We start from the raw sequence: 13418 nt of genomic DNA on the forward strand, positions 1-13418 counted from the left end.
GGCCATCTGGCCTGCTAATAAGACAGCAGCTGTGTGCACAGCCTGCCGGCTGCACCTCCTGTTGGACTAATGAATATGTAGGCCAGAGTGCCAGTCTCCACTGACCACTTGTGCATTGCTTTTATTGTATCTTGTCTTTTACTTGTGTGAACTGTGTGAGCAATGAATAACAGTGCAGTGTTCTTTGATTACAGTGCTTACTGGCAAGAAGGATGGGATTCAACTCCACATGCCCACTTCAATCATTAGTCCTTTGAGTATAATTTCCATGGAGGTAGTGCTTATATCTCTTCTCAAGCAACAGCAGGTGCTGACAGTTGCTGTTTCCAGTTTAACAACTGCACTGACACAACCTGCGACAAGGCCAGCAACATATCCACCTCTGTTCTCTGTGTATGACAATGCAGCAAAAGACTGGAATGCTTACAGAAAATGCCTGTGGCAACACTTCCAGGCATTTTGGGCAACAGATGTAAAACATGCAAGACCCTTTTTTGTCATGGCTGTGTCAGCTTACCCCCTTACAAGAATCCTAAAGTCTTTCTTTCAATCAGAATAGTGAGTTACTTTCTACCTAACACTGTAAATGTAAGCATGTTATTGCTGCTCAGTGAACTTCCGATGTCATCCACAAGGTCATTTATGTACCTTATATTGTGAATAGCAACAGTCCTACGACACTCCCCTGTGGCACACCTGAAATCGCTCTTACCTCGGAAGACTTCTCTCCATTGAGAATGACTTGCTGCATTCTGTTATCTAGGAACTCTTCAATCCAATCACACAATTGGTCTGATAGTCCATATGCTCTTACTTTGTTCATTAAACGACTGTGGGGAACTGTATCGAACGCCTTGTGGAAGTCAAGAAACACAGCATCTACCTGGGAACCCGTGTCTATGGCCCTCTGAGTCTCGTGGATGAATAGCGCAAGCTGGATTTCACACGATCGTCTTTTTCAAAACCCATGCTGATTCGTACAGAGTAGATTTCTAGTCTCCAGAAAAGTCATTATACTCGGACATAGTACGTGTTCCAAAATTCTACAACTGATCAATGTTAGAGATATAGATCTATAGTTCTGCGCATCTGTTTGACGTCCCTTCTTGAAAACGCGGATGACCTGTGCCCTTTTCCAATCCTTTGGAATGCTACGCTCTTCTAGAGACCTACAGTACGCCGCTGCAACAAGGGGGGCAAGGTCGTTTGCATACTCTGTGTAAAATCGAACTAGTATCCCATCAGGTCCAGCGGCCTTTCCTCTTTTGAGCAATTTTAATTGTTTCTCTATCCCTCTGTCATCTGTTTCGGTATCTACCATTTTGTCATCTGTGCAACAATCTAGAGAAGGAACTACAGTGCAGCCTTCTTCTGTGAAACAGCTTTGGAAAAAGACATTTAGTATTTCGGCCTTTAGTCTGTCATCCTCTGTTTCAGTACCATTTTGGTCACAGAGTGTCTGGACATTTTGCTTTGATCCACCTACCACTTTGACATAAGCCCAAAATTTCTTAGGATTTTCTGCCAAGTCAGTACATAGAACTTTACTTTCGAATTCATTGAACGCCTCTTGCATAGCCCTCCTCCCACTACATTTCGCTTCGCATAATTTTTGTTTGTCTGCAAGGCTTTGGCTATGTTTATGTTTGCTGTGAAGTTCCCTTTGCTTCTGCAGCAGTTTTCTAACTCGTTTGTTGTACCACAGTGGCTCTTTTCCATCTCTTACGATATCTATCACATATTGTACGATGGTTTTGAACTTTGTCCACTGATCCTCAACACTATCTGTACTTGAGACAAAACTTTTGTGTTGAGCCATCAGGTACTCTGAAATTAGCTTTTTGTCACTTTTGCTAAACATAAAAATCTCCCTATCTTTTTTAATATTTCAATTTACGGCTGAAATCATCGATGCAGTAACCGCTTTATGATTGCTGATTCCCTGTTCTGCGCTGTTTCAAATAGTTCGGGTCTGTTTGTCACCAGAAGGTCCAATATGTTATCACCACAAGTTGGTTCTCTGTTTAACGGCTCAAGGTAGTTTTCAGACAAAGCACTTTAAAAAAATTTCACTGGATTCTTTGTCCCTGCCATCCATTATGAACATTTGAGTCTCCCAGTCTATATCCGGCAAATTAAAATCTCCACCCAGGACTATAACATGGTGGGGACATCTACTTGAAATATTTTCCAAATTATCCTTCAGGTGCTCAGCCACAACAGCTGCTGAGCCAGAGGGCCTATAGAGACATCCAATTACCATGTCTGAGCCTGCTTTAACTGTGACCTTCACCCAAATTATTTCACATTTCGGATCTCCGTCAATTTCCTTCGATACTATTGCACTTCTTATCGCTATAAACATGCCTACCCCTTCACTGTTCAGCCTGTCTCTGTGGTATACATTCCAATCTGAATTTAGAATATCATTACTGTTTATATCTGGTTTCAGCCAACTTTCTGTCCCTAGTACCATGTGGGCATTGTGACCATTTATTAATGAGAGCAGTTCTGGGACCTTTCTATAGACGCTCCTGCAGTTTACTATTAGCAGATTAATATTGTTATTCCCTGTTGCATTCTGCCTACTCCTACCTTGCCACGTTTCAGGAGGCGTCTTGTCGGGCCTAGGGAGGGAATTCTCTAACCTAAAAAACCCACATGTGCACTCCACATGTACTCCGCTACCCTTGTAGCCACTTCCTGCGTGTAGTGCACGCCTGATCTATTCAGGGGGACCCTACATTTCTCCATGCGATAGCGGAGGTTGAGAAATTTGCACCCCAGATCTCCCCAGAATCGTCTGAGCCTGTGGTTTAAGCCTTCCACTCGGCTCCAAACCAGAGGACCACAAACGGTTCTGGGAACGATACTACAAATAGTTAGCTCAGATACCACCCTGTGAGCTAGGTTTTCTGCCTTTACCAACTCCGCCAACCACCTGTATGAACTGAGGATGACCTCTGAACCCAGACAGCAGGAGTCATTGGTGCCAACATGAGCAACAATTTGCAGTTGGGAGCACCCAGTGCTCTCTATCGCTGCCAGCAGGGCCTCCTCCACATCTCAGATGAGACCCCCCAGCAAGCAGACAGAGTGAACACTGGCCTTCTTCCCCGACCTTTCCGCTATTTCCCTAAGGGGCTCCATCACCCGCCTAATGTTGGAGCTCCCAATCACTAATAAACCCCTCCCCCGGTGTGCTTGCTCGGACCTTGCTGAAGGAGCGGCCACATGTCCACTCACAGGCAGAGCGGGCGACGCCACCTGGCCAGCCTCCACATTGACCCTCTGCCTTGTGCACCATGAACGCCGCTACTCCCCTTGAGGAGAGGGTGGGCCAACCCTGCCCGTTACCCACGTAGATGTCTCGACAGCAGGGACAGTGGGTAAAGCATGTAACACATGGGGTGTACCATGCAACGCACCAGACTCAACCACTGCCGTTGCACTCCAAGGCAGCAGCCTGAAGACAGCTGACGGCGGTCATCAACACGTTCAGCTGTTCGCGAACAGTGGCCAGCTCCTCCTGCGTCCGTGCACAGCAGTCACACATCCTATCCATCCTAAGAAATCAATTTAGTGTAGAGAGTTAATCAAGCTTTAACTAGACTGCTAATTCAGTAAAGGCGGCGTAAAGTTGAATAAACTGTGGTTACTAGACACTTCTTGTAGAAGACAATGAAAATAGCACTACCTGTCTCTGGACTGTATTCAAAACAAACACTAGCACTACTGGCACTGTGGCTGACTAAAGGAACCCTCTCTGATTGTATTCAAAAGAAACATGAAATCTATGTAACACTATTACTACCACTCGACAATTAAAGCTTCCTAAAAGCAAAAACACACGGAAGAAGAAGTGACAAGTAAGAAAAATGCAGTTCAGACGTAGCTCGCTGCACAGCAGATGTGACACAGACGGCAGTTACGACGACACTGATGCTACTGGCACTATGGCTGACCAAAGGGACTCTCTCTGACTGTATTCAAAACAAACACGAAATCTATGGAACACTATTACTAGCACTTGACTATTAAAGCTTCTTAAAAGCAAAAACACACAGAAGAAGAAGTGACAAGTAAGAAAAATACAGTTAATACTTAAATTAACGTAACTCGCTGCACAGCTTACGTGACACAGACGGCTACCAAGGCCAGAGACTGCAGTCATGTGTATGTGAGTTGTGTTTGTATGAGTGTGTATGTGTGTGTGTGTGTGTGTGTGTGTGTGTGTGTGAGAGAGAGAGAGAGAGAGAGAGAGAGAGAGAGAGAGAGAGGGCGCACGCGCGCGTGTTATCTAATTCTGATGAAGGCTTATTTGGCCAAAAGCTTTGGTGACAGCCTTTTTGTTGTGCCTATCCACGACTCAGTATCTCCACTACGTAGTGAGTAGCAACTATCTTTTCATAATATTATTATTCTTCCACTCTGGATTTTCCATTGTTTCAATCTATAAGCTATGTACACTCACTCTGTGACAAAATAACTTCGGCTTGTATGGTCCCACTGAACCTGGTAAATAAAAAATGAAATAACCGCAATTTTTAAATGACTTTCTTGTGTTTCTTTTTTATATTGCAAATAATTTATTTTATGCATCTTATTTATTTTTCACAGACCCTTTGCGACCCTATGACAATGTAGAACGTACATTTCCAGCAGCTGATGTATCAAGAACTATATGTACATTGTTCCTGATGATTATCCCCTTAATAGGAGTTGTTTGGGTTTACCTCGGACTGTATTTCTCAGATAAGGAGGACAAAGAGAAAGAGAAAGGTAAAAGCAATGAGCTGGTAACTGAAAATTTCTTTGCACTTTATTATATTAAAAATTTTGTAATTTATGTAATATCAACTAGAATATTACCTTTATATTTTATAAGATATTATCACTTAAAGTATATTATTTTAATTTTAGTAGGTATTACACTCACAGACCAAAACTGATATCATTGCATCAGACTTTAGACCACTGCAAATACTATCAGATTTTTATGTCCCTACAATTTGACAAACTACATCTCCATCGACATTCATACTCTGCTAAACATTATGAAGTGCATAGAAGAGGGGGTATTTCTCAGTGTGCAAGTTAATAGTACCTATTTCCATTCCATAAACATATTGATTGTGGTAAGAATAATTGCTCAAACACTTCTGTGCATTAATTAGTCAGATCTTGTATGCATAATACCTGTGTAGGGAGTTGTAGTATATTCCAAGATTTCATACTTAAAGTTTGTTGTTGAAACTTTGTAAGTAGTCTTTCACAGGATAGCTTACATCTATCTTCAAGCATTACCCAGTTCTGTTTTTTCAGCTCCTCTGTCACACTCTCCAGTTGGTCAAATAAACCTATAACTGTTTATGCTGCCTTTCTTTGAACACATCTGCTATACCCTGTCAGTCCTATTCGGTTTGGGTACTACACACTTCAGCAATATTCTATGATGATATGCACAAGTGTTTTGTAAGCAATCTCATTTGCAGATTGGCTGCATCTTCTCAGTATCCTACCAATAAACAGGAATTTGCCATCTTCTTTTCCTAAAATTGAGCCTATGTGATTATTCCATGTCCTGTTGTCACAAATTGTTGCACCCTAGTATTTAAAAAATGAAAAATAGAGGATGGAATGTAACAATATTATGAAAAGAATAGTTGCTACTCACCATATAGCGGAGATGCCGAGTCGCAGCTAGGCACAAGAAAAATACTGTCACAAAATAAGCTTTCAGCCACACACACACACACACACACACACACATGCCCAAGGGCGGGCATAGGGAGAGTTAGCAGGGTAGGGGTAGGGGACAAGTGTAGAGCATGCAGGGATGAGATGGAGAGAGGGTAGGGCAGCTATGCACCGTCAAGAGTTTACACGGACGGCGGGGAACAAGGGGAGGGGCGGGTGACTGGAAAAGGAGAGAAGTAGAAAGACTGGGTGCATAGGTGGAATAGAGGGCTGTGTTGCGCTGGAATGGGAACAGAGAAGGGGATAGATGGGTGAGGACAATGACTGACAATGACTAATGCCAGGAGGATTGTGGGAACATAGGATACATTGCAGGAAGAGTTCCCACCTGCACAATTCAGAAAAGCTGGTGTTGTTGGCACAGGCTATGAAGCAGTCATTGAAATGAAGAATGTCATGTTGTGTGACGTGCTCAGCAACAGGGTGGTCCAGTTGTTTCTTAGCCACAGTTTGTCGGTGGCCATTCATGCAGACAGACTGTTTGTTAGTTGTCATGCTCACATAGAATGCAGCACAGTGGTTGCAGCTTAGCTTGAAGATCACATGACTGGTTTCACAGGTAGACCTGCCTTTGATGGGATAGGTGATATTTGTGACCAGACTGGAGTAGGTGATAGTGAGAGATGTATGGGACAGGTCGTTCATCTAGATCCATTACAGGGATATGAGACATGAGGTAAGGGGTTGGGAGCAGGGGTTTGTTGGGATGGACGAATACATTGTGTAGGTTTGGTCGACCACAGAACACCACTGTGGGAGGGGTTGGAAGGATAGTGGGCAGGACATTTCTCATTTCAGGGCATGATGAGAGGTTGCCAAAACCCTGGCAGAGAATGTAATTCAGTTGCCCCAGTCCTGAGTGGTACTGAGTTATGAGAGGAATGCCCTTCTGTGGCTGGAAGGTAAGACTTTGGGAGGTGGTGGGTGACTGGAAAGAAAAGGCACAAGAGATTTGTGTTTGTATGAGGTTGGGGGAATAATTATGGTCTGTGATGGCCTCTGTAAGACCCTCAGCATATTTTGAGAGGGACTGCTTATCACTGCAAATGCAACAGCCATGGCTGGTTAGGCTATATGGAAAGGACTTCTTGGAATGGAATGGGTGGCAGCTGTTGAAGTGAAGGTATTGCTGGTGGTTAGTAGTTTTAATATGGACAGAAGTACTGATATAACCATCTCTGAGGTGGAGGTCGACATCTAGGAAGGTGGCTTGTTGGGTTCAGTAGCACTAGCTGAAATGAATGGGGGAGAAGCTGTTGATGTTCTGGAGGAATGTGGATAGGGTGTCCTTACCTTCAATTCAGATTGCAAAGATATCGTCAATGAATCTGAACCAGGTGAGTGATTTAGGATTCTGAGTGTTTAGGAAGAATTCCTTTAGATGGCCCATGAATAGGTTGGCAGAGGGTGGTGCCATGTGGGTGCCCATAGCCTTAGCCTGGATTTGTTTATAGGTAATGCCATCAAAGGAGAAGTAATTGTGGGTGAGGATACAGTTGATCATGGGAATTAGGAAGGAGGTTGCTGGTTGGAATTCATTGGGCATTGGGAAAGATAGTGTTCAGTAGCAGTAGGGCCATTGGCATTAGGGGTGATAGCATAGAGGGAGGTGTCATCAATGGTGATGAGCAGGGCACTGTGTGATAAAGGAACAGGAACTGTGGAGAGTCAGTGGAAGAAATTGTTGGTATCTCTTATATAGGAAGGTAGGTTCCAGGTAATAGGCTGTAGGTGTTGGTCTATGAGAGCAAAGATTCTCTCATTGGAGGCACAGTAACTGGTCACAGTGGGGCATCTTGGATGGTTGAGTTTATAGACTTCAGGCAGCATTAAGAAGCTAGGAGTGTGGGAAGTGGTAGAGGGGAGGAGAGAGATGAACTCCAGGGAGAGGTTCTGAGATATGCCTAAGGATTTGAGGAGAGATGGGAGACGCTGCTGGATTTTTGGAATGGGGTCAATGTGGCTATGTTTGTAAGTGGATTTATCTGACAGGTGGTGGAGTCCTTATGCCAGGTAATCCTTGTGGTTCCAAACAACAGTGGTGGAGTCTTTTTTTGCAGGTAGGGTTCTAAGGTTGAGATCAGTTTTTTGGTGGTGGACTGTGGACATCAGGTTAGTTTGCATGTTGAGGGATTTGGCAAATGATGGTGAGGCAAGATTCAAGATTAAGAAATTCTGGAAAATTAACAGGGGTGGTTTTGGGGCAGTGGGATTGGCTCATGGTTGGATGGAGGAGTGAACTGTGTCAGGCAGGGTTCACTATTGGTCTTTGGTTGAGTCTGATTGGTAGGGTTGGTGGCGAAAAAGTATTTCCACTGTAGGGACTGGAAGATGGAGAGAAGGTATTAAACAAGTTCTGCATGATTAAATTTGGGAGTAGGACAAAAAGTGAGGCCTTTGGAAAAGGACTGATATTTCTTTGGGGCTTAGGCTTTTGGAGGAAATGTTCATGACTGTGCTTCATGTCTGTTTAGGTTCTGGATTCTGTGTGGTGGTGGTAGGGAGTTTTGGAGGGTGGAGTAAATGTAGTAGGTCAGTGAGACAGGGTTCACCAGCTATGAGAAAGCGTTGGGGAGGTTTTGAGGTTGTTGTACATGTGGTGGACAGTGGCTCACAAAGGTGGGAGTAGGAAGTGAGCAGGGTGGAGAGTTTTTTTAGGTGGCATTGTGCATGTTGCTCTATCTCCTGGAGGACAAGAGTTTCAATGTGTTATGGGTTCCAGAATTTGGGATTGCATAGCAGTAGAATTTTATGGATGGAGAGAAGGTATTACAAGGAAGTTGGGACTTGATTAATATGGTTTTGCAGGACTATGTTGGTGAGCACCAAGGAGTCGCAGAATCTGAACAGATGGAGGTCATTGTGGAAGGAAGAGTGGCAGCCAAAGATGGGTAATTCAATGATGAGACCATTTGGGGTGATTCAACGAGCCAAGCAACAATGCAGGAACAGTATGTGAGACTGGAGTCTTGCCTTGCCTTGCCTCACCATCATTCCCCAAATACCTCAACATGCAAACTACAAGGTGGAATCCAAAATTTTCGGGACTGGTGCTGCCATCTGGAATGGAGGAGTAGTAGATCTTTTCACCACTAGGTGGCAAGAGCTGCATATCTGATGAGTCAGTGTGCGGAGTGGCATCGTTGAACATGATGCTCACACTGGCAGGCCCGTTAGCCACACGATACTAGATACCATGGGATTTATGCAGAAAGAATTCAACCCAACCAACCAAACAGTGAATTCCACATACTATTGTGACATTTTGTGATGGCTCTGTGAAAACATGCTTCAACAATGGCCCAAACTTTGGCTTCAAGGGAACTGGCTGCTGCATCATGTCAACATGCCCTGTCACACGTCCTTGCTCACCAGGACCTTTTTGACAAAAAACAACATGGCGGTTGTACCCCACCCACCGTACTCACCAGATTTGGTACCTTGTGACTAAAACTCAAGTTGAAAGGCCATCAGTTTGACACTCTAGAGAGGATTCAAGAAGCATTGCTGGCACTGATAAACACCCTCAAGGAATAGGACTTCCATAAAATATTTGACCAGTGACAGAAGTGCTCGGACCAGTGTTTACATGTGGATGGGAACTACTTTGAGGGTGATGGTGATCATTAGTCCAAAGTAAGGTTTTCAACAGTCCTGAAGATTTTGGATTTTTTTTTTTTTGGTCGTCAGTGTACTGACTGGTTTGATGTGGCCCGCCACGAAATCCTTTCCTGTGCTAACCTCTTCATCTCAGAGTAGCACTTGCAACCTACGTCCTCAATTATTTGCTTGACGTATTCCAATCTCTGTCTTCCTCTACAGTTTTTGCCCTCTACAGCTCCCTCTAGTATCATGGAAGTCATTCCCTCATGTCTTAGCAGATGTCCTATCATCCTGTCCCTTCTCCTTATCAGTGTTTTCCACATATTCCTTTCCTCTCTGATTCTGCATAGAACCTCCTCATTCCTTACCTTATCAGTCCACCTAATTTTCAACATTCATCTATAGCACCACATCTCAAATGCTTTGATTCCCTTCTGTTCCAGTTTTCCCACAGTCCATGTTTCACTACCATACAATGCTGTACTCCAGACGTACATCCTCAGAAATTTCTTCCTCAAATTAAGGCCAGTATTTGATATTAGTAGACTTCTCTTGGCCAGAAATGCCTTTTTTGCCATAGCGAGTCTGCTTTTGATGTCCTCCTTGCTCCATCCATCATTGGTTATTTTACTGCCTAGGTAGCAGAATTCCTTGACTTCATTGACTTCGTGACCATCAATCCTGATGTTAAGTTTCTCGCTGTTCTCATTTCTACTACTTCTCATTACCTTAGTCTTTCTCCGATTTACTCTCAAACCATACTGTGTACTCATTAGACTTTTCATTCCGTTCAGCAGATCATTTAATTCTTCTTCACTTTCACTCAGGATAGCAATGTCATCAGCGAATCATATCATTGATATCCTTTCACCTTGTATTTTAATTCCACTCCTGAACCTTTCTTTTATTTCCATCATTGCTTCCTCGATGTACAGATTGAAGAGTAGGGGCGAAAGGCCACAGCCTTGTCTTACACCCTTCCTAATACGAGCACTTCATTCTTGATCGTCCACTCTTATTATTCCCTCTTGGTTGTTGTACGTATTGTATATGACCCATCTCTCCCTATAGCTTACCCCTACTTTTTCCAGAATCTCGAACAGCTTGCATCATTTTACATTGTCGAACGCTTTTTCCAGGTAGACAAATCCTATGAAAGTGTCGTGATTTTTCTTTAGCCTTGCTTCCATTATTAGCCGTAACGTCAGAATTGCCTCTCTCGTCCCTTTACTTTTCCTAAAGCCAAACTGATCGTCACCTAGCGCATTCTCAATTTTCTCTTCCATTCTTCTGTATATTATTCTTGTAAGCAGCTTAGATGCATGAGCTGTTAAGCTGATTGTGCGATAATTCTCGCACTTGTCAGCTCTTGCCGTCTTCGGAATTGTGTGGTTGATGCTTTTCCGAAAGTCAGATGGTATATCACCAGACTCATATATTCTACACACTAACGTGAATAGTTGTTTTGTTGCCACTTCCCCCAATGATTTTAGAAATTCTGATGGAATGTTATCCATCCCTTCTGCCTTATTTGACCGTAAGTCCTCCAAAGCTCTTTTAAATTCTGATTCTAATACTGGATCCCCTATCTCTTCTAAATCGACTCCTGTTTCTTCTTCTATCACATTAGAAAAATCTTCACCCTCATAGAGGCTTTCAATGTATTCTTTCCACCTATCTGCTCTCTCATCTGCATTTAACAGTGGAATTCCCGTTGCACTCTTAATGCTACCACCGTTGATTTTAATGTCACCAAAGGTTGTTTTGACTTTCCTGTATGCTGAGTCTGTCCTTCCAACAATCATATCTTTTTCGATGTCTTCACATTTTTCCTGCAGCCATTTCGTCTTAGCTTCCCTGCACTTCCTATTTATTTCATTCCACAGCGACTTGTATTTCTGTATTCCTGATTTTCCCGGAACACGTTTGTACTTCCTCCTTTCATCAATCAACTGAAGTATTTCTTCTGTTACCCATGGTTTCTTCGCAGCTACCTTCTTTGTACCTATGTTTTCCTTCCCAACTTCTGTGATGGCCCTTTTTAGAGATGTCCATTCCTCTTCAATTGTACTGCCTACTGCGCTATTCCTCATTGCTGTATCTATAGCATTAGAGAACTTCAAACGTATCTCGTCATATCTTAGTACTTCCGTATCCCACTTCGTTGCGTATTGATTCTTCCCGACTAATGTCTTGAACTTCAGCCTACTCTTCATCACTACTATATTGTGATCTGAGTCTATATCTGCTCCTGGGTACGCCTTACAATCCAGTATCTGATTTTGGAATCTCTGTCTGACCATGATGTAATCTAATTGAAATCTTCCCATATCTCCCGGCCTTTTCCAAGTATACCTCCTCCTCTTGTGATTCTTGAACAGGGTATTCGCTATTACTAGCTGAAACTTGTTACAGAACTCAATTAGTCTTTCTCCTCTTTCATTCCTTGTCCCTTAGCCCATATTCTCCTGTAACCTTTTCTTCTACTCCTTCCCCTACAACTGCATTCCAGTCGCCCATGACTATTAGATTTTCATGCCCCTTTACATACTGCATTACCCTTTCAATATCCTCATACACTTTCTCTATCTGTTCATCTTCAGCTTGCGACGTCGGCATGTATACCTGAACTATCGTTGTCAGTGTTGGTCTGCTGTCGATTCTGATTAGAACAACCCGGTCACTGAACTGTCCACAGTAACACACCCTCTGCCCTACCTTCCTATTCATAACGAATCCTACACCTGTTATACCATTTTCTGCTGCTGTTGATATTACCCGATACTCATCTGACCAGAAATCCTTGTCTTCCTTCCACTTCACTTCACTGACCCCTACTATATCTAGATTGAGCCTTTGCATTTCCCTTTTCAGATTTTCTAGTTTCCCTACCACGTTCAAGCTTCTGACATTCCACACCCTGACTCGTAGAACATTATCCTTTCATTGATTATTCAATCTTTTTCTCATGGTAACCTCCCCCTTGGCAGATTTTGGATAGTACCTCATATTCTTACATCCACAGGAAGAACTGCAGTCCAACACCTAAAAACTAATTCTGAGCTTTAATCAAACCTGCAATCAGAGGCTACACCACTGTTGTTTTGAATCACAAGGATTACCTGACAAAAGGACTCTGCCAGTTGCCAGATACATCAACCTACAAACCTTGCCACAGTGACCCCATTCCCGAAATCCAACAGGATCTCCAGTGTCAAATCCTTAGGCCCATCCCAGAGCCCCTCCCCAGATTCCATCTCTCTCCTTGCCCCTACCACTCCCCACCCTCCTACCTTATACATGCTTTCTAAAGTCTATAAACCCAACAGTTGGATGCCCCATTGTGGCTGGTTATGGTGCCCCTTCTGAGAGAATCTCTGCTCTTGTAGACCAACCACCCATTCCTTACCAAGAAGTCCCTTCCATATAGCCTATCCACACATGGCCACCGCATCTGTAGTGACAAGTAGTCCCTCTCAAAATATACCAATGGTCTCTCTGAGGCCTTGACAGACTGTAATTATCCAAATGATTAATGGAAAATCTCATATAAAGATGTGAAACAAATACTAACAAAGAGATAGAGGGGCTGGCCAGTACTTACCTCAGCTCAGTACAGCCGATAGATACACATAAAACAGAACTGAAAATTTACATTCCTAGCTTTCGGAACAAATGTTCCTTCATCGGGGAGGAGAGAGGGGAAAGAAAGGGAAGAAGGGAAAGGAGATTCAGTTACTCACAACCCAGGTTATGAAGCAACAGGGAAAGGAAAATGGGAGGGTAGCAAGGATGGAGGCATGGTTGTCAGAGGGAAGCCAAAGATATTCTACTGTAAGTACTGTGCCAGCTTCAAACCAAAGAGGATGCATAGAGAAGTAAAGAGGTATATAGTATAAAGATAAACACAACTATGTAGGATGAAAAGATGCGTGAATGGCTAAAGAGGAAAGGGAAAGAGGAGAAGACTGAAGAGTGAATGGGAGTGAGGTTGTTTAACATAGGTTCAGTCCAGGGGGATGGCAGGATGAAAGGATGTGTTGGAGTGCAAGTTC

General features: G+C 43.4%; 1 protein-coding gene across 1 annotated transcript in view; it reads left to right on the plus strand.

Moving 5' to 3' along the window:
• The window catches only part of LOC126416333 (uncharacterized), a 391314-nt gene that overhangs the window by 314081 nt on the left and 63815 nt on the right, over positions 1-13418 (plus strand). The window contains exon 11 of the mRNA XM_050084000.1: positions 4621-4782. Coding sequence (XP_049939957.1) covers positions 4621-4782 — 162 coding nt within the window. The remainder of the gene's footprint in view (positions 1-4620; positions 4783-13418) is intronic.

This window comes from Schistocerca serialis, chromosome 8 (genome assembly GCF_023864345.2).
Source record: "Schistocerca serialis cubense isolate TAMUIC-IGC-003099 chromosome 8, iqSchSeri2.2, whole genome shotgun sequence".
NCBI lineage: Eukaryota > Metazoa > Arthropoda > Insecta > Orthoptera > Acrididae > Schistocerca > Schistocerca serialis.